The sequence below is a fragment of the Poromitra crassiceps genome, assembly GCF_964638095.1.
Source record: "Poromitra crassiceps genome assembly, chromosome: 3".
NCBI classification, from domain to species: domain Eukaryota; kingdom Metazoa; phylum Chordata; class Actinopteri; order Beryciformes; family Melamphaidae; genus Poromitra; species Poromitra crassiceps.
This window is the reverse complement of record NC_139625.1, coordinates 64919103-64947091: the sequence shown is the minus strand read 5'-3', so window position 1 is coordinate 64947091 and position 27989 is coordinate 64919103. Positions and strand designations below refer to the sequence as shown.

The 27989-nt window shown below is 44.0% G+C and overlaps 1 protein-coding gene across 2 annotated transcripts; it reads right to left on the bottom strand.

Annotated features, from left to right (window-relative positions):
- ical1 (islet cell autoantigen 1-like) lies at nt 1-27576 on the bottom strand. Of its 2 annotated transcripts, XM_083633425.1 has the most exons (16): nt 27518-27548; nt 24723-24756; nt 24498-24563; nt 24010-24184; nt 15274-15346; nt 14943-15066; nt 12766-12964; nt 11668-11793; nt 10019-10117; nt 9270-9355; nt 7845-7894; nt 6674-6718; nt 6252-6434; nt 2969-3271; nt 2521-2616; nt 1-2320 (listed from the first exon to the last, which is right to left on the bottom strand). In XM_083633425.1, the coding sequence occupies exons 4-16, from the start codon at nt 24169-24171 to the stop codon at nt 2205-2207; spliced, it is 1662 nt and encodes a 553-aa protein (XP_083489551.1). In that variant the 5' UTR covers nt 24172-24184; nt 24498-24563; nt 24723-24756; nt 27518-27548; the 3' UTR covers nt 1-2204. The 2 variants fall into 2 exon arrangements, with proteins under 2 accessions (XP_083489551.1, XP_083489550.1); XM_083633424.1 differs by lacking the exon at nt 24498-24563 and having other exon boundaries at nt 27518-27576.
- Between the last annotated feature and the right edge of the window lie 413 nt (nt 27577-27989).

Below are 27989 nucleotides of genomic sequence, written 5' to 3'. Positions count from 1 at the left end.
TGTTTATTCTGCCTTTTCGACACAAAATGGCCCCCGTGAAAAGGGTCTATTGTACTTGGCCAATTCCCCTTGCTGTCTCAGTCGTTGCTCCACCCCCTCTGCTGATCTGGGGAGAGTTGGGGACTAGCACATGCTTCCTCCAATACATGTGCAGTCGCCAGCCGCTTCTTTTCACCTGACAGCAAGGAGGTTCACTGGCAGGATGTAGCTCATTGGGGGATCACACTATTCCCTCCAGTTCCCCTCCCCCCAAACAACCAACCAGAGGAGGCACTAGTGCAGCGACCAGGACACACACCGCTTATGCGGCTTCCCACCCGCAGACATGGCCAATTGTGCCTGTATGGACGCCCGGCCAGGCCGGAGGGAACACGGGGGTTGGAACCTGCAGGCAGGGAATCTACCACTGCACTACCCATATGCCCACATTATGATAACCTGGAGTGCAACTGACTGTACATCCACAGCAGTGTTTGGTTGGTACAGTACATTATCTACACCTACATACATCTGATCTCATGTGTATGAGCTGAGGGCAGTTCCCATGGTGATATGCAGAATATTGTGTTGGCCCAAGTAAACATTCAACGAGTTCAGGCCTGTAATTCTCAGCAATAGCTTTCTTTCCCATTGTAAAATCCATTGTAGCATTAAATAAGTCAGGAACATGCTGCATGGTAACACAGTTCTCCAATGTCAGTATATTTCTCACAATAAAATACCATCAATATATTTTCTAAATCCATCTCTACATTCTAAAAAATACAATACATCCCTTTCAGACCTAAAAATATACATGTATGTGATTACAAGTTTTACAGTGTTATTTTGGTCTTTCGTCGTCCCAGTGTACTGCGCAGAAAAAATAGATGCTCCAACAGTGACATTGATAGTCTGAAAATAAATATATCTTGATGCAGCGTAGTTGATGAAAAAAAAATCACATTAACCATTTCCCTCAAAATAAAACACACACACACACATGCTTCACACATTTTCCTTGACTTCATGGACATCTGCTTGTGAAGTGAGATAATGAAGACAATTTCAAACATCCTCTTTTTACCCTGATGTTGCATTCAAAGTAATTGGAAACTGGAATGATTTGCAATCTCCAAGGTGGAAGGAGAAACGGTGAGAGGCAAAAGCCGGAACTGGGATGGTGTTGAAACTTCCGCTGTGCCTGTAATGGAACTCCAGCTCAGGCTCCTGTCCATTTTCTCCAGAGAGCATTAGACATTTCACAGTTCAACGCTGGCTTTTGAATGCATCTTTCAGCCATGGAGAGCGATAGGAGAAGTGTTTCCTATATGGATCGATAAAGTATCACATTATTTATTAAAGTGTCAGAGACTTTGAGATCCAGGTCGGTCCTGGAGCAGCTTGTCCTTCAGCCAAATCCTTCCACTGCTGCCGTTTGTTGTCTTTTTGTGTGCAAATACACCTTGTTGTTTTACATCCTACATCTGTCCGGTATACACACTCTTCGGTTACAATCAATTGTGTTACAGTATATAGCATTTAAACAATATTGAGGAGTAAATAGAGAAGATTTATAAGTCCCAGGTCCCTTGCAGTGTGTATACAGTCAGACACAGCAAACACACACACACACACACACGCCCGAACAAACAGCATTAAAATGCAGAAAAATGCACGCAAGACACAAACCACAGTCCAAAACAAACAGGCCACCAAAACGCTCTCTCTGCTCGATATAAGCCGCAATAACTAATTTGCGAAAGGTAATATTTTGTGACGTTAAGATACAAGACGCCTCATGGTGTTTTTGCTGTGTGCATATGCAAATACGAGCTCCGCCAGTAGTGTTAACAGTCATTCTCAATGGTACAGAGAGCAAGTCTGAGCTGATGAGTAGTATGTTCCAAAATCTTTTGTTTTTTCCAGTGTTTTCAACTCATTTTCCAGTGTTTTAAATTCATTTTCCAGTGTAAAATATATGCAGGAGGTCTTCTACTGTAACGTAAATATGTGTGTGTGTGTGTGTGTGTGTGTGTGTGTGTGTGTGTGTGTGTGTGTGTGTGTGTGTGTGTGTGTGTATACATGTTTATGTGTGTTCATTTACTTGGGAGTTGAAAGAAAAAAGAAAAGAAATCCACACCTTTGTTTCTGCACATGTACACACACACACACACACACACACACACACACACACACACACACACACACACACACACAGGGCTTCAGGCGTTGAGCAGCTCGTCCGCGGAGCGTCCGATGGCGTCGGGGTTGGAGAGGGGGTCCAGGTCCGCAAACAGATTGAACCAGGCAGACATGTCTCTGGACCCACCTGGAGCAGCTACACACACACACACACACACACACACACACACACACAAAATCAATTAAACAGATTAAATAACATGGCATGCCATCTAGCTCTAGAGATACAGCTTGTTATTAGCACATCCAAGGTAATACCGATGAGGTTAGCTTTAGGTTTGTAAAAATGTGTTTTGGGGCAATTTATGACTTCCAGTGTTGCAGCAGCTGTCTTACCATTGGCTGTTGAACTTGGAGCCGCATGAGCTGATTGGGCCTGGCCAGAAGGAGGCTGCAGGGGCGGGGCTTGAAACATGGGTGGGGTGGACCAGCCTAAGAAACGGAACAGATTAAGAAAAGAAAGGAAAAAGAATATGGGATTTACACTTACAAAAATAATTGCAGACATGAAGGTAATGTAAATGATGCGTTACAATTAAAATTTGAGCCATCTTAACATCTGTCAATATAAAAGAGTTGAGTTTTTGACAATAGCATCGTCTGTGATTTGAAATAACTGACTGAAAGATTTTAGGTAGAGATTTCTTTTTTCCAGTAGCATTTTGAAAAAATCAAACCTTATTAATAAATGCCCATAATTCAGTTTACAGTTTAAATCAATACAAAATTAGTTGATCCAAGCAACTAAACTATCACCTCACCAGCAGAGGGTGGTGTGACTGACCTGTGGAGCTCAGACTGTGATCCAGCAGCTGGGAGGGCAAGAAGCCAGTGGGGCTGGGGGGGTTGGAGGGGGCGCGGGCCGCTCCCCCGGGGCCCCCGCTGGTAGCCACTGCCTGGGGACCCGTGGCCGCAGGGGGGAGGCTGGAGGGCTCGAACAGCCCGAAAGCGTCCTGCCACTCTCTGCTGAACTCGTCGGCTCCTGCGGGACCCGGGCTAAGCAGGTCTTTGAGGAAAGCTATGTCGCCCCTCTCCCCGTCCTCCTCCTCCGCTTTCAGCATGGTCCCGACAGAGAGCAGGTCCCCATCTAGGGAGAGAGGGGGGGGGGAGAGGTAGAGGAGTGTGTTAGAAAAAACAGAAGAGGCAAACTCAAAAGCAAACATCTTGTAGAGATTCAGAAAAGGTCAGCACACACAGTGAAGTCCAAGCACACATTGGTGACAGATAGCAACCTAAGCAGAGACATGACACCCAAACAATGAGACGTTTGACCTACAGCAGTGATTCCCAAACTGTGGGCCATGGAGGTACTGCAGGTGGGCTGCGAGTGGTCTGCCAACACTCCCAATTTTCACAGGCAATCAAATGGCTGTAGCAGGGTCATTTTGAAAGCTACAGAGATCCTGTTATCAGAAGAAACTAGAAGACCTAAGGCATCCCAAGCAAATAGCCTGGGTAAACCCAGCCTCCACATGACCTCCATTTACTATCGGTCACGTTACAGGCATAGTCTGTGACGTCACGTTGAAGGCTGGGTTCACCCTGGCTACCAAGCATAATATGCTAGCTTGTCGGGAAGGGGGGTAAATAATGCTCCAAACGTAGGTTAAATATGGGCAAGGGAAAACTATTTCAACTCAATTTATCTGAATGAAAATGGGTTCAATGGGTACCCATGAGTCTCCCCTTTACAGATAAGGTAGCACTTTTCACAGCCTAGAATTTTTAGCTTGTGGATTGATTTCTTCTGTTGTTGCTCATCACATTTTGTCTCAACAAATGTGTTATGCATGCAAATACTTCTGATGAATAAGGGGGGAGAAAATGTTGGCAATCTGCTTTTGGGTATTTTGTCTAAATGTTTTTGTATGTGGATCAGGGTAGGAAATTAACATTTTTAAACAAGTGCTATTTTTGCCCCTGTGAAATAATTCCGGGGGCACTTTGGATCATTTCCAGGGCAATTTAATCAAATGTTGGGAGATACCTTAGTTGCATGTAGCATGACAGACCAACCAATGACTGAAATGAAATGAAAAACATGAGTGAACTAGCTGGCCACCTAGCTTGTGCTGCCTGTCACTGAGGCAAATAACACTAGTAGTACTAGGAGGAGGGGCGGGGGTTGTACGGATGCCTAGCTGGCCATTTTCGAGCCACGCTTTGCAAATACAGAATAATGTTAAAATACAGAAAGTATTAAAAGCCCCATCGCCCAATTCTAAGGGCAATTCTAGATTTTCTTAGGGGCATTTTGCCCCGAGCCCCCGCTAATTTCCTACCCTGATGTGGATGGATTGTTAATTTCCCTTATGCCCAAATTCACATGCTCTGTTAATGAAATAAAAAATATATAATATAAAAAACATAATAGGGAAATACATCATTTTAGTCTGGTGTGTTGATCAGAGTTGTGATTAAAGGTTTGGGTGGGCCCCGGAAGATTTTCAGATTTCAAAGTATTAAGCATCCTTAAGTTTGGGAACCCCTGACCTACAGAACAAACTTGTGACCTTGACTAGAGAGATAAGACAGAAGGCTGTATTTATGAGGAGCCGTGCTGATTACTACCATTCCTCAACTGAACGAGTACAACGTGAATGATTTATTAAGATTACTTATGCAAACAAAGTCAGTAGCACATTTCAATTAGAATACCTTGTGTTTGTATTGACAGTGTACTGTTATATAGTTTTAAAGTCAATATTATAGCTTAATAGAATATGCAAAGGTAACCTGAATTGAGGATTTTTTTTAAATGTATGGTATATTGGTGTTGATGACTGTAAGATTGAATGATTGGGTGGTATGGCATCATGCATGCATTATTATCTGTGTAGTGTTGTGTGTATTATGTTGTCAATGTGTGTGAATGTGCTGATGAATGCTTCTTCTTTTTTTATCAACATTTTCTACCCAATTGTACTTCGCCAATTATTCCCCCTGCTGCCCCGGTCGCTGCTCCACCCTCTGCCGATCTGGGGAGAGCTGAGACTAGCACCATGCTTCCTCCGAGACATGAGCAGTAGCCAGCCACTTCTTTTCACCTGACAGCTGGAGCCTCACCGGTAGGACATAGCACGTGGGAGGATAATGTGCTGATTGCTGAATGTTTTTACTTTACTTGTATACTGTATTATATTTCTGTTATGTGTATTAAATGTTTTTTTATGCTTTGGACTCTTGGAAGAATAGCCCAATAGGGCTAAACGAGATCCAAATAAACAAACTAACAAATACCTGAGGCGATATACAAGTAGAGTAGAGCTGGCTTAAAAAAACAAAACGATATATTGATATCAAATCGATATTCATTTGAAGGAACTGATATCGATTCATAACTCCCAATATCGATCTTTTTATATAATGCCTTTTCCCATGGATGCTTGAAGCTTTAATCCCATTAGACTCGCCTGGTTTGGTTCGAGCAACGAGGTCTCGTAAACATCTGTAAACAATATTCTTAATAATGCACCAGTTTAGAGGGTTCCTTGTACAATTTACAGCAATAGTTATTTGAGAATCTCTTTCATATCCAAGCAAAATGTTTATTGTAACGGAAATGTCGATATCAAATCATATCATATCGTATCAAATTGGGACCTTGTGTATCAGAATCGTATCGACTCGGGAAATCAGTGGTGCTACCCAGCCCTAAAATAAAATGTGCATGTCTGTTAGGTGAAACATATATGACAAGAGATGAACAATGCAGAGGGGGAACAAACAGTAAAAATGGCCCAGAATGTCAAAGAAGTGATACTGAGAAGCGAAGTAGGCGCTCGGTTGTTCTTCATAAGAAAGAAGAGAAACTTGAAGGAAACAAAGATCCTTGCACAGGCCTGGCAAACTGAGCCCAGATTCAAAGAGTAAAAAGCAGAATCAAGAACCCAGAGAAAAGAGGTGTTTCTGACACATCCAAATTAATGTGTTAAGTTAAGGGTAAGGTGAGATCCAGAGAAGGTGAGAACCAGCATGTCGGTCGGTGTGAAGGGAGAAATGGCAGGCAGAGGGTAAGAGGAGAGTGGAGCCAGAGAGCCGACAGCTAGACACACAGCCTGTGTTACCGGGGGCGTCGGGCTCTGAGAGGCAGGACTGGAAGCTCCCGAAGCTCCAGGTCTCTGGGTCCACAGCCCGGGGAGGGAGGGGGGGCTGCAGGCCGGGCTGGGACTGGGCGGGGTCACAGGCCATGAGCATCAGGTCGTCGTCGGTGCCCAACAAACTCAACGACCCGCTGATATCGTGCAGGGCTAGAGTACACGATGGGTTTACTACACTGAGATCAGAGGGGCATCAAAATAACAGGCAGCCAATCGACACAGTCGGCAACGGCCTGGAATCTATATTCACACATCTGAACTATTTATTTACACAAGTATTGGCTAGTATGCATGACAGCAAACACTCTAGACTAGAGGCTCTGTGTCTCTCACTCACTCACACACACACACACACACACACACACACACACACACACACACACACTTACTGCTGTCACTGGTTTGGCTCCGTCTGTCACTGCTCTGGTCGGGGCCTGCAGATGAAACCACGGCCATATAAGTCCACGTCCAAAACTGCATAAAGTGTGATTCTTTCAGCAGGAATAAAGGAATAATCCACCCCAAAACACTTCAGCACTGTAGCTTTGGCAGATGACAGTTGGGACAGCTACAATGGAGCTTGATAGCAGAAGCATTTTCAGCCATCGATCTAAGTCAAGTTAAGGGGACAAACCTTGAAGCCCATGGTGCAGTGGTGTGGCCATCCAGCTTCATGGCAGCACGCCCGCTCACACCACCCACACAGCCCTAGCCACTCCTCCAATCCCAGCTCTCTACCACCTTCCTATCCCTAGCTACGGCCATTTCCCCCTCCCCCTCTCCCCATGGCTACGTTTGAATTGTCCAAAAAAATACGTCCCAACACCTTTTCGTAACCACTTTTCCTTGACCTGGATGGAAAACATCATGAGGCCAAGGAAGAGTGGTTTGGAAAAGGAGTTAGGATAACCTTGCAAGGCAGCTGGATTTGCGTGAGATCATGAGATTGTGAAAACAAAACCATCCATCTGGCAGCATCAGGTTAGAGTTCTAGGACATCTTTTTTGGATAATTCTGACCCACAATCGTTTGTGTGATGACCATCTCACTCTCCTGGCTTTGTCTTGCCTGGTGGTTGGGGTCGTTAAGATGATTGATTACACCTTAGGCATAAAAATAATAACCACAATAATTATATTGTTATTATTATTAATATCATATATATATATATATATATATATTTCCTTTATTGTTATAACTTTTACTCCATATGTTACAACCCGGCTCAAGGAACTAACAATAAGGGAGTCATACACCAAAGTAATTTTATTTTTATGAACTAAATCCTTTGTGAAAACAAACTGAAAGAATAGAACAAATGGTGCACACAGGAGGGAGAGAGACACTGAATGGTCTGCAGGCTTTTAAAGCCCAATAAGCGTTATATTTAATACATTTATTTATTGATTGATTGATTCATTTATTTATTAATTCATTCATTCGCTTTATCCTATTAGCTGCTGCAATGACCCGATTTCCTCATGGGATCATTAATATTTCATCCCACCTTATCCTCACTGATGCCACATTTCAGCCTAGAGGAGGCGGTACAGTACATACCAGTGTCAGAGGCACCTCCTGATGGCTTGTCATCGTCCAAGGACACCAGGCTGGGAAGGAAGGAGGGAGATAGAGGAAGGGAAAATGACAAGGTGCCTTACTTAATTGGTGAGACAACGTTTTACTATTTATAGCAATGCTATTTATAGCCTCCATCTGATCACCTCCTACACAAATACCTATGCGATTCACAGGCTCACTGTTCTACAGGCTTGAACTACCTAGTGGGTCACTAGTGATCAGACGCACACACACACACACTTACTTGTGAGTGAAAATGGGCATGACATTGGCCTCATGTTTGATGAAGATAAAGCTGAGATGGTTGTGTGCAATACAAGACAGAAAGGACAGGACAGACCATGAAAATACAGACGGGAAATGAGTAACACCAGGAGTGTGTGTGTGTGTGTGTGTGTGTGTGTGTGTGTGTGTGTGTGTGTGTGTGTGTGTGTTAGTAGGGCTGCAACTAACGATTATTTTCATTATCGATTAATCTGTTGATTATTTTCTCGACTGATTAATTAGTCGTTTGGTCTATAAAATGTCACAAAATGGGGGGAAATGCCAATCACCCAAATGTCAATCCCCAAAGCCCCAGATTTTTTATTTATTTTTATTTAACCTTTACAGGGGGGCCCTTGAGAGCAAGCTCTCATTTGCAAGGATGCCCTGTTACTGTGCATTTAGACATTTGCACACACAAAGAAGTTTAAAATTACAGTACAAATAAATAAGATCAGTTGATAAAAAACACGTTAAGAGGAATCCCTTTGTAATGTATCTTCAAGAAGTACTCTGAACGACTATATAGAGACCAACCACTCCAGTTTTAGAGAGTCCTGGAGCCTGTTCCATTTGTCAGGAGCGTAAAAGGAAAAAGCAGTCTTTCCCAATTCACACATGGAATAAGCAGTCTAATGTGTGACTGCAAGCTTGTCTGATATCTCGTATCAGATGACATCCTCAAATGTCTTCTTTTGTCATGACCAACAGTCCAGAACCCAAAGATAATCAGTTTACTATCATAGAAGACTAAAGAAACTCATTTAAGAAGCTGGAACAAAATAGTTTTTGTATTTTTTAATTAAAAATTTGTCTAAACAATTAATCGATTATAAAAATAGTTGGTGATGAATCGACTATTCGTTGCAGCTCTAAGTGTTAGTGTTGAGAAGCAGAGAGATGTGCGAGCCCTCTTCACTCTTTGTTTGGACTATTTACCTGGCCTCGCGCACCTTTAGCAATCAGTTGTAAGCCTGAGTCTTAAAGAGCGCAAACTTCCTCTGCTACTATTGACTAATACATAAGGGACACAGATGTGTGTGTGTGTGTGTGTGTGTGTGTGTGTGTGTGTGTGTGTGTGTGTGTGTGTGTGTGTGTGTGTGTGTGTCTGTGTGTGTGCGTGCGTGTGTGCATGCCCACCTGTCTGTGTTGCTCTGTAGAGCCTTCTCCTTCCTGTCTTCTTGTTGCTCCATCTCTGTTATCTCCTCCAGGGGGTCCCGCAGGTCCTGAGAGAGGGAAGCACGGCGTCAAATATGATAGAAAAGACATTTACACTGACAGGTCAGTCACTTAGCAGCCACACACGATTGACACCAACTCTATGTGCTGTGTGGTAAGCTAGGCTCTTCATAATTATGTCAGTCAAGTTACCGCTCTACCTTCCTCATGTCTAGTTACCTTGAGTGTTGAACTGGTAGGGGACATGTCCTGCTCTACCTACCTTCCTCATGTCTAGTTACCTTGAGAGTGTTGAACTGGTAGGGGACATGTCTAGTTACCTTGAGAGTGTTGAACTGGTAGGGGACATGTCTAGTTACCTTGAGAGTGTTGAACTGGTAGGGGACATGTCTAGTTACCTTGAGAGTGTTGAACTGGTAGGGGACATGTCTAGTTACCTTGAGAGTGTTGAACTGGTAGGGGACATGTCTAGTTACCTTGAGAGTGTTGAACTGGTAGGGGACATGTCTAGTTACCTTGAGAGTGTTGAACTGGTAGGGGACATGTCTAGTTACCTTGAGAGTGTTGAACTGGTAGGGGACATGTCTAGTTACCTTGAGAGTGTTGAAATGGTAGGGGACATGTCTAGTTACCTTGAGAGTGTTGAACTGGTAGGGGACATGTCTAGTTACCTTGAGAGTGTTGAACTGGTAGGGGACATGTCTAGTTACCTTGAGAGTGTTGAACTGGTAGGGGACATGTCCTTGGAAGGCCTCGTGGATTCCTGACATGGCATGGGCCGTCTTCTCCCAGAACTGCAGCAGAGTGGTCTGAGGTAACCCGCAAAGAAAAAGAAAGCAAAAAAGCAAGGAGAGAGAGACAAACAGACAGACAGAAAAGAAAAGAACAAGCTTGATCGTTAATTCTCCCAGAGGGAGGGTAATTAAATTGTCATAGCATCACATCACACCACCCTAATATTAATAAACATTTGGCAGACGAAGCAATAACAATAGTACCGTAATTTCCGGGTTATAAGCCGCACCGGAGTATAAGCCGCAGCAGCAAAATTGCCTGTTTGTTACATATATAAGCCGCACCGGACTATAAGCCGCAGGTGTTTTAATGTTTTTTTTTTTTTTTTTTTTATTGTGTTTTAATGTTTAATTACCATATGTAAGGGTTCGTGCACAGAGGGGATTGTCGGGAAAGAGATGGCTGTTTGAGGAAGCTCCCATTTATTAACATTTCAACAAAACAACATAACACAACACCACCTGTGTTTTTTTTTACAGTGCACACAGTGTCCGCGGTGTGGTGAAAAGAGGGCAAGAGTTTTTGTTTTTGTCCTCCAGTGCGCTGATGCGCTTTTCCGCATTAGAAACTCTGTTCACGGTTGCCTTATTTTCTTTAGTGAGTGAGTGGATGGACTTCTGCACGTTTTCAAACTTGTTTTCAAGCTGCTCAAAACCTCTGAGCGATGTCGGACTTAATCGATAGCGTTTCACGGAGTAAAAGTTAAGCCCAAGCCGTGTATCTCCAGCCTCCAGCAGGTGAGTCATTTCCTCATTCATGGCGGTGATTGCTTCGTCTCTTTTCTTTCTGCTTACTGGTTTTCAGTCTTGTGCTTCTTCCAGCAGACATTCGCCCCACTCTTTAAAGTTATTCAGTTGGTTCTGGTCACCTTATTCATTTTAGATCAGATCGCTAAAACATATTGTTTGGTCTGGTGTAGCAGCTGTCTAGCTGAGCGCCATGTTCACCGTGATGCCGGTTGATTTCCGCCAAATGATGTCAAGTCAAGTCAAGTCAAATTTTATTTATATAGCACCTTTCATACACAAAGGCAATTCAAGGTGCTTTACAAAAAAATTATCGAAAAAACAAGCAGCAAAGCAATGCACATAAAATGTGCAGATGAAGCTGTGTAACCTGTAAAATCCATCGATTTTGGAGGTCACCGAGTGGCCGTTTGCTGAAAAAATCCATAGATAAGCCGCACCGTTATATAAGCCGCTGGGGCCAAAAAACGGGGAAAAAGCCGCGGCTTATAGTCCGAAATTTACGGTAATTCTATGTCCTGCCACATACTCTACATGAGAGAACAAAATATCTGCTTTTCTTCTTTTTTCTTTCTTTCTTTTTTTTGGCAAAAGTACTTAGCAAAGTACATGTCTGTTTTTCAAATGGTAGATACTGTATCTCATGTTGGAGTTTTTCTTATTCTGCATGCGCGCGCGCGCGCACACACACACACACACACACACACACACACACACACACACACACACACACACACACACACACACACACACACACACACACACACACACACACACACACACACACACACACACACACACACACACAGCATCTGTACCTGGTAAGTGCAGAGGGAGTGGGAGAGCATGTTGCAGCGGCTAGCTCCCAGCATGTCCACCTTCTGACACACGTCGTTCTTCAGCTTCTCAAACTGGCCCTTTGTCCCTCTGACCTGGGCCTGGACCTGGAAACAGAGAGAGAAAAATGTCTATTGTATATTTGATTTTGGGAGGCATGAGATGGACACCACCAGGAAAAACAAAACGAGGCCGACCCAAAGAGACATGGAGAAGATCTGTGGAGATGCCTTCCTCAGACACTAGCGAAAGCGTCTGAGGAAGAGCCTTTGGGCTCGAAACGTCACACTCGCAAAATAAAAAAACCTTAAAACGGGAGCTTCATGGTGTGTGGATCCTACTTCTTTCCTACATGTCATAATTCAGGGGGTCCCAAACTTTTCAAAGCCAAGGCCCTAATATAGCATTAGCCTATGTCCACGGCCCCCCTATTGCAATTAGAAAGAAACCCATTGGCAATACTTTTGAAAATGTCAAAAACCGCATCAGAATATATTTACTTACTATTATTAATGTAATAACATAATAATTACATTTGTATCTTTTCTCATTTCTTCATATTCAATAATTCTGTTTCCCATTATAAACATTGTCCCAGACTATTACCCACACCAGAAGGAAATGACAACAAATGTGATGATGTTTTGACTGACAGGCAATGCACAGATGGGCATGACATATATGATTTTTATGTGGAAGGAAAAGAGTCAATTATATTTGTTAATACTACACTAAATAGAATTTATAAAATATTCATAAAACCTATATTATATTCTTTATTTATCATACTGTAGTATTAACAAATAGAACTAAATCATTTCCTTCCCCATAAAGATGTTTTTTTTTAAGCATCTCCATTAATTTGCTGAGGCCCCCCTAGTGGCCCCGACCCCCACTTTGAAAAGCACTAGAATAGTTGTTCACACACTGCTTGTATATTGTCTCACACACACACACACACACACACACACACACACACACACACACACACACACACACACACACACACACACACACACACACACACACACACACACACACACACACACACACACACACACACACACAGCGCCCCCTACCTTGCGGAACTTCTCCAGCTGCTTGTATGTGTCTGGGTCCAGTTCCTGGGAGATGTCCTTCATCCACAGCAGGGCTCCTCTGTACTCGGTGCGCGCCTTCTCCATGCGCCCCACCGTCAGCAGCGTGTCGGCGATGGCACGCCGCCGGAACGTCTCCACCTCCTGCTGCATGCGGTGCAGTGGCGGACACAGCGCCAGCCTGCAGGGGGAGACAAAGTGTGCGATGAAGATATTGTAAGAGAATTAAATAGCTCATACTGCAGCATAGCAAAATATCTCTTGTAGGGGTGACCCCGACTAAGAACTTACATAATCAAATCGGATTGGTCAAGTCTTGTCTATCGTTGAATCATTTTTCTTTTATGTTTTTTGCTCATTGATCCATAACGAGAGACAGACAGACAGACAGAGACACACAGAGGAGAGCGCTCCACTCTCCACAGCTCCAAGAGTAAAACAACAAAAAACAATCCCCCTTCCTCTCTCTTCTAGTTTAGAACACAGTTATCTCCCTTTTAAGTCCAAATGTCCCTCTGCACTCTAAGTTGGTGTCTCTCTCTTTTTTAATTTCAAAATGTTTTAACCTCTCTAACTTGTCAGAGCGGGCCGAGCGGACAGGTGGAGAGGGGTCAAGCTGCCCGGCGCCATGGACTGCGCTCTCCCCGTGCCGTAGGCAGCAAAAACGCAACAGTTCTTTTTTCAAATCGTAGCCTGAATGACTGGTGATAAAAACATAATTAACACTAGAACGACCGCACCGCGGATTTATGCCTCCGCCATTAATTCATTCTTGAGTCCAAATCGCCATTTGAGGCAAATTGGAAGAAATTCCGTCAAGGCGGTCCTGAGATGTTGCGTTATAGAGCTTGGAAATTGGGTGTGTGAGGTCACAGTGACCTTGAACTTTGACCTTTGATAACCAAAATGGAATCAGTTCATCCTTGCGTCCAAGTCGATGTTTGAGCCAAATCAGAAGAAATTCCATCAAGCCATTCTTGAGATATCGCGTTAACAAGCTTGAAAATTGCGTTCGAGAAGTCACAGTGACCTTGGCCTTTGAACTTTGACCACCAAAATCTAATCAGTTCATGCTTGAGTCCAAGGCGATGCTTGAGGCAAATTTGATGAAATTCCGTCAAGGCATTCCTGAGATATCGTCTTAACAAGCTTGAAAATGGCGTTCGAGAGGTCACAGTGACCTTGGCCTTTGAACTTTGACCACCAAAATCTAATCAGTTCATGCTTGAGTCCAAGGCGATGCTTGAGGCAAATTTGATAAAATTCCGTCAAGGCATTCCTGAGATATCGTCTTAACAAGCTTGAAAATGGCGTTCGAGAGGTCACAGTGACCTTGGCCTTTGAACTTTGACCACAAAAATCTAATCAGTTCACCCTCGAGTCCAAGTCGATGTTTGAGGCAAATTTGGTGAAATTCTGTCAAGGCGTTCCTCAGATATCGCGTTAACGAACATCGGACGGACGGATGGACAACCTGAATCCATAATGCCTCCGGCCTGGCTATCGCCGGTGGAGGCATAACAAGGAATTACTAATCAGATTCTGCATATTACAAAGAAATGTGAATGACAGAAATGGGAGAATTACGCATGGGGGATCCATGGTGATCCTGCCTGTGCACACCGCCTGGTTAACCATGGATCCCATTGTTGTGCGTAATTCTGCAGGAGCCAGAGGAGAGGAGAGAGAGCCCTGTAGCATACAGTACCTTAGACTTAGAAAGAATGAAAGCCAAAATTGAGATCTGACATTTTGTCAAAACGTGTAGCCTCACCCGGCTAGTAAGAGGGACTCAGAGTTTAATTGGGACTTCGCTTCTAATTAAAGTTTTACAGTATAAATAGGTTGATATTTATACCAAAATGGTCTAACATAGCATTATTTATTGGGAGAAACCAAGCAATTCTATGTCAAATCAGACATTCAGCACTCCCATATAGGCGGAATGGAATGATCCTTAGTCAAACGCACATTTTGCGATGATTCGACTGTGAGATTGGCAGTTGAATCAGGCTCCTGAGAACTAATCACCAAATCGTTGACTATTCACCCCTAACCTCTTGTTTTGAATGTTTTGTGTATTCATCATTACAGCACATCATCCTTGGTTTGCTTGTTTAATGCAGTTGCATTAGGCGTTGGTAGGACGCCCAGCTGACCTCTGCTTGGCGGAGGCGCACAGGGCCTTGCTGGTGGCGTTCATCATGTTGCCGGCCTTGGTGCGGTCGTGCTCGGCCTGGAAGCGCAGGAACAGACCCAGCTCGTTCTCCTCCTGGGACAGGTCTGCAGAGAGAGGCGGAAGTTAAAGTTGGACGTACTCGTACACGCACGATAACAAAATAAATGACGTGAGTTAGAGGTAGGGGGAACTAATGTGATCAGAAAGACAAAAATAAGGAAAAAAGCTTCCCATTTGGGATTAATGATTAGCTGTGTGTGTTGTGTTGTAAAGATTTAAGACCCTGGAAGGGTTGTTGAAGCATTACTCACATGTGATCCTCTGCTGGTACTTCTCGATCACTTTCAGCAGCTCTGTGCAGGTGGACTGAACCGAGCGGAAGAACTGCAGACACAGACAGGCTGTTAGCAAACACTGTGCATTTCTCTGGGACACAGAAAGGAAACACTGACAGAGCTTCACAAACAAGAAGACTTTCAAAATGAGAGTACACTACTATTCAATTTAGGAGTCATCTTGAGGGTAGAACCATGTGTGAAGGTTTTGATTGACCTATGACCTATGACCTATGCAGTTTGATCCCCCCCCCAATAGTTTTCCATAACCAATCAAGTGACAACATCTTGCATTAAGGCAGATCCCACTGCAATGCTTTTCATAGACTATAGCTCTGCTTTTAATACGATCATTCCCTCACTTCTGATCCGTAAACTGCAAAATCTTGGTCTGTGTGATGCTCTTTGTGAGTGGATTTTTAGCTTTTTAATCCTGAGGCCTCAAAGAGTCAGGATCGGAAAAAATCTGTCTGATATACTTGTTCTGAGCACTGGCTCACCGCAAGGATGCATTCTTAGCTCCTTCTTGTTTACTCTTTTCACCCACGACTGTATCGCTCACTACCTCAACAATCTCATAGTTAAATACGCGGATGACACCACTGTCATTGGGCTCATTAGCTCAAATGACGAGTCTAACTACAGATCTGAGGTAGAAGAACTTGTCAGGTGGAGCGAGGCCAACAACCTAATTCTCAATGCCTCCAAGACAAAAGAGCTTGTCATTGACTTCCGCCGTAAAAAGGCACCTCACCATCCTATAATAATCAATGGTACAGAGGTTGAGATGGTAAAAAGTATCAAATTTCTAGGTGTCACTATCTCGGATGATCTTAGCTGGCACTCAAATACCAAAGCGATTGTTAAAAAGTCTCAGCAACGTCTTTTCTTCTTAAGAAGACTTAAGGAGTTCACCCACAACAGCCAGATCCTTGTCAACTTTTATCGCTGTATTATTGAGAGCATTCTCACTAGTTCCTTCACTGTATGGTTTGGTAACCTTACTGTTAAGGAGCGAAAATCTTTAAATAGGGTAGTGCGCCTTGCCCGCAAGATAACTGGTGTCAACCTGCCGGCACTAGAAGAGCTCTATAGCTCCAGACTTCTGTCCCGGGCCTCCAGCATTATCAGGGACCCTGCAGGTCACCCGGCCGCCAGTCTTTTTGAGTTACTCCCTTTGGGTAGACGCTACCGCTCCATTAAATGCTCCACCACTCGCTTTGCGAGAAGCTTTTACCCGAGTGCTGTGCGTAGTTTGAACGATCACAAATCTAAACGGTAGATCTCTGTTGTCCAGACCACCTAGACACACCTAGACCTTTACTTTTTCTGTTATTTTCTTTTGTATAAGATGTCTTATACTGGTCTTCTCATGCAATTAATCCTTGCTTAGGCACTTTACTACTGTGCACTTTATGTCTGACTGTGCACTTTGTTTGCTCCTGCACTTTAATAAGTGAGCTGGATGACTCGGGCCTTTATCCACAGATGTACCTGTCTCCTTTTTTATTATTTTATTGTTTTATTCTCTTATTTTATCTTATTTACTTTTTAAACCTTTTTACTGTCTGTCTATTTATATGCTATGTTATGTTGTCATGACTTGTCATATTTGTGTCTATGTTTTAAGCTCTTGCACCCCAATTCCAATGTAGTTTCGACTGCAAATGGTAAATAAACTGACTCTGACTCTGACTAGTACAGTATGCACACAATTCTTTAAATAAGTGGATTTACTTTGAAGGGGAAAAGTGGGATTATCTCACCCCATCGGTGGATTTTGTTCACTTGTTTTAATAACAAGCGCAAATACCTGAAGCGCACGACGCAGTGGTGTGGTCATTCAGCCTTATGGCACTTTAGGCAATGTTTTTGGGGTACCCTCAACAACACGGCTAAAATCTAGGGATCCCAGACATTCACATTTCGGTACACATCGGTAATATCATCAGTGACATCATCAGGGACGTCATATGGAACAGTATGCTGACTTTTTCGCTCTCAGAATTCGGACTTCTTTTTTGACAGAATTCTGACATTAAAGTGATAATACGGAAGATTTAAGTTTTCTTGTATCTGACAACACCAATGACCATGAGCAGTAATTGCAGATGAGATCCACACAGTGGTGCATATGTTTTTTCTTCTTCTTCTTAAAGGAGAATTTCGGTTTTTTTGAACCTGGACCCCTCTCCTCACATTAATTATGATCTGACGACTCACCCAGTGATCTCCGCAGCATTTCTGGCCGTCCTACACGTTGTTTTGAGATCAATACTCTCCAATCCAGTTGTAAAATAGAGCGCCGTGGGGGCCAAGTGGCAGCCTGTCTTTCCTGCATCTAAATAGCCAGTTTTATTCCCATTTTCGCCACATATCGTCATAATCTCATCCCTCAACAACCACCAGACTGATATTTCCCCCGGGGCTGTTTCCTGGAGTCTCCCAGGGATCAAATTACCTCATTCGTGATCTCGGTCACCAAGTCTCGTCAAGTCCCGCGATACTTTCCTGCCGGCTGGCCAACTACCTGTAGTTGGCCAGCCGGACTAGACGAATGAAGTAATCCTGAATTCAATTTAGAAAAAAAATCACAAGTGGCCCTAATCCTCTTCGGTAGTTTTAAATTGTGTGGTGTAAAAAAAAAATCAGGTGACCCCATTTGACTTCCAGGCGACCCCAAGGTTGGGAACCACTGCTCTACAACCTGCCTATCCCTAGCTACGGCCGCTTTTCCCTAGCCCTACCTACCCACTTTACTGACCACGCCCCCTCCCACCACCCACATACATCTAGCCACTCCCCTTACCAACCCCTTGAACCCCGGCTCTCTGCCACCCACGTCTCCCTAGCCCTGCCCCCTTAAACATCCGCGAGTGAGTGAGTGTCCTGACATTGGCATCTCCTAGCCACCCCCCCCCCCCCCTTCCCCCCGGCCTGGCCTGCTGCCGGCGCTGTGGAGACAATAACGATTTTAAGACTCAATACTGGATTATATGAGTCATGAGGAGTGTGATGTTTGTCCTTCTGCCTCAGTGGAGGCATATTGTGAATCGGTGAACAAACATTTCTCTCTCTCGCTGTCTGTCTGTCTGTCTGTTTGTCTGTCTGTGTCTGTCTGTCTGTCTGTCTGTGTCTGTCTGTCTATCTGCCAGTCAGCCCCTTGACTTCCCACCTGGCAGACAACAGTAGTGATTGAATGAGGAGAACAGAACAGAACAGATAGAAACATCAGTGCATCTCTGCACCATCTGCACCCAGCCAGCCACCCTGCTCAGTACAATGTGCGTCATGGCAACACAGCTGTTGTGGGCCAATGCAGTGCTGCCATCTGATAGGAAGGGATTTTGAGAGACGGCTGCTCATCTGGGATAACAGAGTAGCCACTGGGCTCAGTGTGTGTGTGTGTGTGTGTGTGTGTGTGTGTGTGTGTGTGTGTGTGTGTGTGTGTCTACTGAGGCAGAGTAGACCATGCAAATCATTCTGACTGCTCTCGTCTCTATCGATAACCTTCAGGTATAATGCACCGCCTGATAACAATGTGACATGTCAGTGGACTTACAATGACCACTGAATGTCACACTCAATATTTACGTTTCTCCTGAGCCTTTTCTGCTGGGATGATTTTTTATTTCAGACCTAGACATTTACGATCATAGGACGAGCTAAAGGAATTCAATAGGTTAAAGGTGTCTCTTAACTTTTGACAGCTCACCTGACCATGGGGAAATTCTGAAATATCCAATACATTTTGTATTGGGACTGCACAGCACAACCAATCGTGTGTACAGTATATCGTCATTTTGCCATTTCATTTAAAACATTGGCTTAATGGCTTTAGCTGGAAATAGTCAAGATGCTGAATACACGATCCCACATCATCAGGAATAATAATCATGGTTAATATGATCAACCATAAACACGCAGCCCTACTTTCTATTTTTTATATAAAGTAGATCAAGCTTATTGAATGACTGTCTATAGCATCTGTTCTGTTGTTTGCTTCATCTTCAACCAACAGCTTAACATCCCTGTGTGAACTCTTATAGATCCGTGTGTGAACTTCACTTCACTTGTGTGATTATCACCTCACCTTGGTTGACAAAGGCTTTACGCCGAAACGTCCGATTTTTCTCTGCCCAATAAAAGGCTTTTTTTCAAATTAGCCTACCGTGAGTGCCGGCTCTCCTCTTTCATGATTATCACCTCAGCCTAGGGTGGGAACTGACCATCTGCCTCCATCTAACTGCTGTTAAAACATGGATTTGGCCAGTAAACCTACTACAGTTCTTTTGTAAACCAACTTTGTGGCTAAAATAGTAAAAGTGGTGAATTGTGGAAACCAGAAGCCACTGTGGACAGTGTGCAAAAAACACATCTGTTTTTTATATATATAATCCAATTGTAGTCTAGGATTTTATTTTCAGTGCCATAATATGCCTTAAAATCAATAGTAGTTTGGCCTAACTTCTGAAGGAGAGTAGAGTGCTGCATGCAGGTAGTCAGAGAGAGGCGGAGGTGATTTGAACATGTGTAGCCTACAGTTACTCATTAACTGCAGACTAAACAGTCACCACCTTCACCCAGACTCACTGCCTGAACAGTAGCCAAACATCTGAGACTAGAGGTAACCTTCACCCAGACTCACTGCCTGAACAGTAGCCAAACATCTGAGACTGGCCTAAACCTTCACCCAGACTCACTGCCTGAACAGTAGCCAAACATCTGAGACTAGAGGAAACCTTCACCCAGACTCACTGCCTGAACAGTAGCCAAACATCTGAGACTGGCCTAAACCTTCACCCAGACTCACTACCTGAACAGTAGCCAAACACCTGAGACTGGCCTAAACCTTCACCCAGACTCACTGCCTGAACAGTAGCCAAACATCTGAGACTGGCCTAAACCTTCACCCAGACTCACTGCCTGAACAGTAGCCAAACATCTGAGACTGGCCTCAAACCCAGACAGATCTCATGGTGCGTTCAGCGCAACACTCCTGCACAACCCTCTGTTGCTCTAAAATGTGGTTTGTTGAGAAGAGCAATGCTCACTGATTGAGCAAGATCCCATTTCTATCTAATAATAATAAGTGCTCTACCTGACTCACAGGCAGCATGTGCTGCTACAGAAGCAGAGGCAGCATGTGCTGCTACAGAAGCAGAGGCAGACTGACTCACAGGCAGCATGTGCTGCTACAGAAGCAGAGGCAGACTGACTCACAGGCAGCATGTGCTGCTACAGAAGCAGAGGCAGACTGACTCACAGGCAGCATGTGCTGCTACAGAAGCAGAGGCAGACTGACTCACAGCCACAGGCAGCATGTGCTGGTACAGAAGCAGAGGCAGACTGACCATGCACCTGTACACAGCACTTATACACGTATGTCGGAGCACATTCCGTTTTGTTGTGTGCGTTTTGCATCATCAACTAACCAAGTTAAGAAGACAAAAGAAATGAATATGTTGATTCAACAGCAGTAAAGTCAAGTATTCTGTGCTGAGAAATGTGAGAAGAGCCCAGCAGAGTTCCCTTCCCATAATCCACAAGAAGAAGAATTGCATCATTAAACTGACTAATTAGCCGTCTTTACCTGGATGTCATTTCAAACCACCTCAATTCTTTGTTGTCAAGTCTCGAGCAAATAGTGGGAAAAGCCTCTCCAACAGCCCATGCAACGATGCAAGTACCTCACAGGTTGCACCAAGCATAGCAAAAGCAGATGATCAAATTTGAAAAAGCATGCTGTGATAAAAACCCTTCAATCAAGTTAGCAGTGAGGCTCCCCTCCACCAGCGGGTCTAAATCTAACCTGCTCTTGCTTGGTTTTGCTGCAGCGGAGAGAGGGTCTAACTCAGGATAATGTTCATAAAGAAGTCAAAGCAAGACGACTGCAATCACCCAGCTCTTAAAATAAAATGAGAGAAATACAGAGTTAAGTTGAAGCTGCTCTTTCCTTGTCACATGTCACATGTGCAACACCACTGGGATCTTTCAGCCACTGTCTTTCTGCCTCACACTTAGTATTTACAGTTCCTTCTCTTCTCCCCTTTCTCCACATCGCCGTGCCCCTGGGAATGAAGTGACTAGTGAGGGACAATGTGAGCAAAAGGACAGAGTAAAGCTCTCCAGTTCCAGAGCCAACAAAGGCTTCTCAGTGCGTCCCGAGCAGCTCTGTGAAACTATAGCCGTCACGTCTAAATGCCAGCCGGTCCAAACTGTCCCTTCTCATTTCGAGCATCTGTGGGAAATGTGGGCCTTCACCGAGAGGTAGAGGAACATATTGTACCCTGTCAACATAATTACGGTAGCTGCAGTGTGGCGGGGGACTCCCATATATAATATAATGACACCACCTAGACAGCACAAACTGGCCGCAAACAACTGAGGATAGCATGCCAACATGCTGCTGACATTTATAAAAGCCTTGTTATTCCCATTCACATGTACATTATCCAGCTGCCGCAATCCCTTACATAGGCTGAGTGTAAATGCTCATACTTGAAATGTAGTTACCAATACCTACATCATGTTATAGTTGACTCTAGTTACTGCTACTAGGCTCTACAGGGGCACAGGAAACACATTTAAAAGGACAATCTTTGAAAATGATTGAAAATCCACATTGCTACTTCCAATCCCCACCAGCTGCTCCTTACCCAATTTTCTAGCAAGCATTTTATTTTTAGAAGCAGGTGGCACAAAAATGCACAGCAGAAACCTGTGCGTAGTATACCTCGTGTTTTCATTATGCACACCAGAAACCTGTGCGTAGTATACCTCATGTGTTTTCATTATGCACACCAGAAACCTGTGCGTATATCTCATGTGTTTTCATTATGCACAGCAGAAACCTGTGCGTATATCTCATGTGTTTTCATTATGCACAGCAGAAACCTGTGCGTAGTATATCTCGTGTTTTCATTATGCACACCAGAAACCTGTGCATAGTATATCTCATGTGTTTTCATTATGCACAGCAGAAACCTGTGCGTATATCTCATGTGTTTTCATTATGCACAGCAGAAACCTGTGCGTAGTATATCTCGTGTTTTCATTATGCACACCAGAAACCTGTGCATAGTATATCTCATGTGTTTTCATTATGCACAGCAGAAACCTGTGCATAGTATATCTCATGTGTTTTCATTATGCACAGCAGAAACCTGTGCGTATATCTCATGTGTTTTCATTATGCACAGCAGAAACCTGTGCGTAGTATATCTCGTGTTTTCATTATGCACACCAGAAACCTGTGCATAGTATATCTCATGTGTTTTCATTATGCACAGCAGAAACCTGTGCGTATATCTCATGTGTTTTCATTATGCACACCAGAAACCTGTGCGTATATCTCATGTGTTTTCATTATGCACACCAGAAACCTGTGCGTATATCTCATGTGTTCTCATTATGCACACCAGAAACCTGTGCGTATATCTCATGTGTTTTCATTATGCACAGCAGAAACCTGTGCGTATATCTCATGTGTTTTCATTATGCACACCAGAAACCTGTGCGTATATCTCATGTGTTTTCATTATGCACACCAGAAACCTGTGCGTATATCTCATGTGTTTTCATTATGCACACCAGAAACCTGTGCGTATATCTCATGTGTTTTCATTATGCACACCAGAAACCTGTGCGTATATCTCATGTGTTTTCATTATGCACACCAGAAACCTGTGCGTATATCTCATGTGTTTTCATTATGCACAGCAGAAACCTGTGCGTAGTATACCTCATGTGTTTTCATTATGCACAGCAGAAACCTGTGCGTATACCTCATGTGTTTTCATTATGCACAGCAGAAACCTGTGCGTATACCTCATGTGTTTTCATTATGCACAGCAGAAACCTGTGCGTATACCTCATGTGTTTTCATTATGCACACCAGAAACCTGTGCGTATACCTCATGTGTTTTCATTATGCACACCAGAAACCTGTGCGTATACCTCATGTGTTTTCATTATGCACAGCAGAAACCTGTGCGTATACCTCATGTGTTTTCATTATGCACACCAGAAACCTGTGCGTATACCTCATGTGTTTTCATTATGCACAGCAGAAACCTGTGCGTATACCTCATGTGTTTTCGTTATGTTCCCTTACATAAGATTAAAAGGCTAATTAAGATTTGTACTGCCCAATAACACATTACGTGTAGATCTATCTACCCTGTAGATCGATCTACAGGGTGTTAATAGCATTTGTGATCAATAAATACCAATGTCTCAACAATTAGTTCACCCTCAGAAACTCCCTTCCCATTGCAATTTCGAGACATGTCACCATTCCCACTTCCTGGCATTTTCAACTGCTCAACAATAAAGGAAAGTGCTAGCAGCCGGTGCGACAAGACGTTTCTGCTACCAAGGAAGCTTCATTCTCACACCTGACCGAAAAGAGCAAATGACAAAGCAGTCTTACTAATTACAGTATTTCTCATTGGAGACCTCTTCACTGTTTTATTGGATCTCTGCTCTAATCAGCCAGCTTACTCATCTCTATAGTGAAAATCTGTCTTTGTGTCATTATCGGCCGCTATTCTAGGGGATGAGAGAGGGGGGGGGGGGGGGGATGCTGTGCCAGAGACTTGTGTAGGAGACAAGTTCTATCAATGTTGCTGCATTTCCTACTGATCATGAAGAGAGGTCCATAAAGGTCACACAGATTGCATTGAATGGAGAAGGTGCAGTGCCCCCTACCGCGAGCTTGGCGTCCAGGTCGGCGTCCGACGCCACCACGTACTCGTCCTCCTTCTTGCCCGTGGCTTTGATGAGAACCTGCTTGGTCTTCCAGAACTTCTTCTGCATGCGGGCCATCACCGAGCTGTCCTCGCCCAGCAGAGTCCGCCCGCCGCTCAGCATGTCCCCCGCAAACCTGGGCCCAGTGACACCGACTCAGTTACAAAGAGTGTTTCATACTATAAACCATTTATGGTTTTTAATTTAAAAGCAGAGTTTTTTAGAAAAATAATGGACACCCTCACACTGTCTTCACTTGCTCAAAATTGGAAAATTTAATACACAACGTTTCGGTACAATACCTTTTTCAAGTATATATATAGATATAGATATACTTGAAAAAGGTCTTGTACCGAAACGTTGTGTATTAAATTTTCCAATTTTGAGCAAGTGAAGACAGTGTGCGGGTGTCCATTATTTTTCTAAGTGATTCTACTCCACCTACGCACCTGCCACAAGACTTCTCAGGTGTGCAAGAGACTTTGGTTGTAAAAGCAGAGTTTTAAAAGTGCTTTCTAAAAAGACATAAATCAAGCAACAGTAAATAGTAGATTGCGGTAAAAACAAAACAAAAACATGGTAAACACTTTCAAAAAAACAGTGGCTATAAATATAAGCAGACATATAAGTAGATAAACATGGGGAGTATACTGCAAATTAATTTACACACATACCCGTCCATCATTTGATAGCAGTTTTCACTTTGTTCTGCAAAATAAAACAACATACAGAGGATTTTTAGGCAGATGAAGAACAATCCTTAGGATAAATGCACTACTGCATGATGGCCACAACAAATGATCTAAGAATCTGAAACTGAATTGTGACTGACTGACTCAAGTCAAGTCAAGTCAAGTCAAGTTTATTTGTATAGCCCTAAATTCACAAGCATCTCCCAGAGGGCTTCACAGAAAATATGTCTAGCTAATTCTAGCTGACACAAGACAACAGTAGCAAATTACAGTAGTAAATGATAACACATTGAACAATTGATAAAGAAATATAGAAAATATAGAAATATAGGATAGAGCGGAGGAGAGAGCAGGAGAAGGGAGGGAGAGCAGAGGGAATGTGAGAGAGGAGAGAGCAGGAAAGTGATGAGGTGGGGAGGGAATGGGAAATGCTGGGGAGTATAGGAGGGGTGGAAGGAGCAGGGGAAGGGGGAAAGAGGAGAGAGCAGGAGAGGGGAGGGGGGAGGGAGAGCGGGGAGTGTGGGGGAGGAGGGAGCAGGGAGAGGGAAAAGGTGGGGAGAGAATGGGAAATGTGGGGGAGGAGAGAACAGAGAAGGAGAGGTGGGGAAGGAGCAGGGGAAGGGGGAAAGAAAGAGAATGGGTGCCATGCTTTAAAATAGGATGGATGCCATGCTTTAGAATAGTGTGTGTGTGAGGGGGGGGGGGGGGTTCGGGAAGGGGAGGAGGTGGGGAGGGAGAGCAGGGGGAGTATAGAGAGTATATGGAGAGAACAGGGAAAGGAGGGCTAGCTGACACAACAGTAGCAAATAACAGTAGTAATAATAACACATCAAACAATCATATGATAAATATGTAAATATAGGATCGAATGGGTGCAACGCTTTACGCTACGTTCACACAGACACAGGGAACCTACGCCTTGCCTTGCCTCAACCCACGCCTACGCCTGCAGACCTTGAGCTGGGCGTGAACCGATCACACCGCACGCCTTTGCACGCTGAACCTGGAGCCGAGTCACAAGCGCCTCTCCTCTCTCCCGGCTGTATTTTTTCACGTGTGGTCCCGAATTATCATGTGTAGGTAAAATAAATCTTGATATATTTAATGTTCTATTGATGCTGGATATGTATAACCAGGTCTGACTATAGTCGGACTTTTTAGAGAGGTAATCTTGCAAGAATATGTGCTGGCACAACAACATTGTCCATCTTGCTTCTTCGGTCGCTATTCTCTCTCCTGAAGATTTATTTGCCGACGAGGCGAAAGCCCCACGTGATAGCCACCCGTCAATCTCTCTCTCTCTCTGCTCAACACTGTTGTAGTAACTCCATTTTATTTTGAAATTCAGTTGACTTTGCCATTTCCCACGGATATTGTCGCGTTTTTCATGGCTTGACAGAAGAAGCCTGCCTGCACGCGCCTAGTCGGCTCGAAAATAGAACTCACGCCTAAACGATAAAATCGGCAAGGCACAGGCAAGGCGTGGGTACACGCAGGGTTCACGCTCAGGCGCCCGGTGTACACAGCCTTGTTGACTAAAACCACGCCTATTTAAAAGCGTGGGTAAAGGCAAGGCATAGGCAAGGCTTGGGTCCCCGGTGTGAACTAAGCCTTAGGGTAGAACGGGTGCCATGCTTTAGAATAGTGGCGGAATAGTGGGAGAGGATAGAATGGGTGCCATGCTTTGGAGTAGAATTGGTGCCATGTTTTAGAATAGTGGGGGAGGAGAGATCAGGAAAGGGAGGAGGTGGGGAGGGTGCAGGAGAGGAAGAACAGGGGCAATGTGAGAGAGGAGAGAGCAGGAAGTGGCAGGGAATGGGGAATGTTGGGGAGGAGAGGGGGAGGGGAAGGAGCAGGGGAAGGGGAAGGGAGAAAGAGGAGAGAGCAGGAGATGGGAGGGGGAGAGCGAGGGGGATGTGGGGGAGGAGAGAGAGATGTCAATGATGGTTTTGGTTATAGCAAGGGATGAGTATACTGGTCTTCCTCTAGGCCATTTCTATCAGTATTATTTTTGATCCCATACAGACACACAATATCGAGCAACCCCTTTTGAAGACTGTTGTTTATTACTCCAGAGTGAAACATGTTCAAAACAGTCCAACTCAAACTCAGTCAAACTCAGACACTCATCGTGGTAAACTACTATGGAGTAAAACAACAGGACCCTGATAATCACTTAAAATGCTGTGGGGACTGTGGGGATCATCCACGAATCTGTTGGCTATTGGTTGATGGGTGAAACCTGACTTGACAGCTGTTCCCCTTAGTTATAATGTGGTTATGAGAGAGGACCAAGGCAGAGCCAGGGCTATAAACAAAGGCATACCTGTGCTAAAGGCTAAAAAGCTAATCTAATATGGTTGTTAGAGCAGGGATCAGACACCTGCGACACCAAAGAGTCAAGAGAATAATATCCCTCAGAGCCAGCTGGCTATCTAGGTGTTCAGTTACAAGAGAAGCTATTAGACGGGCTGTGAATTAGTGCTGCTGACACAGAAAGATAAAGCAAAGTTAAGTTTAAGCGTCAATCTAACATTAAATCAATTGTATGTAACCTTATACATCCATAAAAACAGGATCGAAACATGCAACACCTCAAGGTGGAAGCTTGTGTTTAGCAGCAGTTTAGCTAACGTAGTAGTAGCCAGCCCTAGTGTGGCCAGGACAGCGTAAAATAGCGTCATGTAAACATTACGAGTTAACTCAACAAAACAAGTCTAGCGTTGGCTTCTGAATATCTTAAGCAAAACTGACTTGGCATGTGGTTTTGACTCTACCTTGCTCTTCGTTTTGTCTCGCAGTCCGAGCATCTATGCAGCACAGGTTAGCTAGGCTCCTCTCCTACCAGCCAGCATCATCATCTCTGAGTCAGAGAAACAGGATATGCAAAGTAGCTGTTGCGCTCCGCTTCCACACGGGGGCGCTATGGTACGAGGACAGCCCAGGTCAAACCATAGATCGTCTATTTCAAAATGGATCGACTCAACAGTAAAACCTGGCCTGTCTTCCGGCCCTCAAAAGGTCAATGAATGAATGACCAATGCTTTTGGGGTCACAAAAACTACTCTGTAAGTGTGATTTGACCCAAATAAACCTTTTATCTTCAACAGAACATCATATTTAGCCCTATATTCCAACTTTTTCAATGATCGCCCTGCTTTGAGATGACATGTGGTGTCTGGAAATACTCGCAGTGTGATACATCACCCCAATTCTCCTCTTTGGTCAAACCATGTTTGTTGTTGGTCA

Coding starts and splice junctions, on each gene's coding strand:
- ical1 (XM_083633424.1), bottom strand. Junction 9,356..10,018: donor ACCAGTTCAACACTCTCAAG/GTAACTAGACAT, acceptor TCCCTCTCTCAG/GACCTGCGGGACCCCCTGGA. Junction 2,321..2,520: donor TCCAAGTTCAACAGCCAATG/GTAAGACAGCTG, acceptor GTGTGTGTGTAG/CTGCTCCAGGTGGGTCCAGA.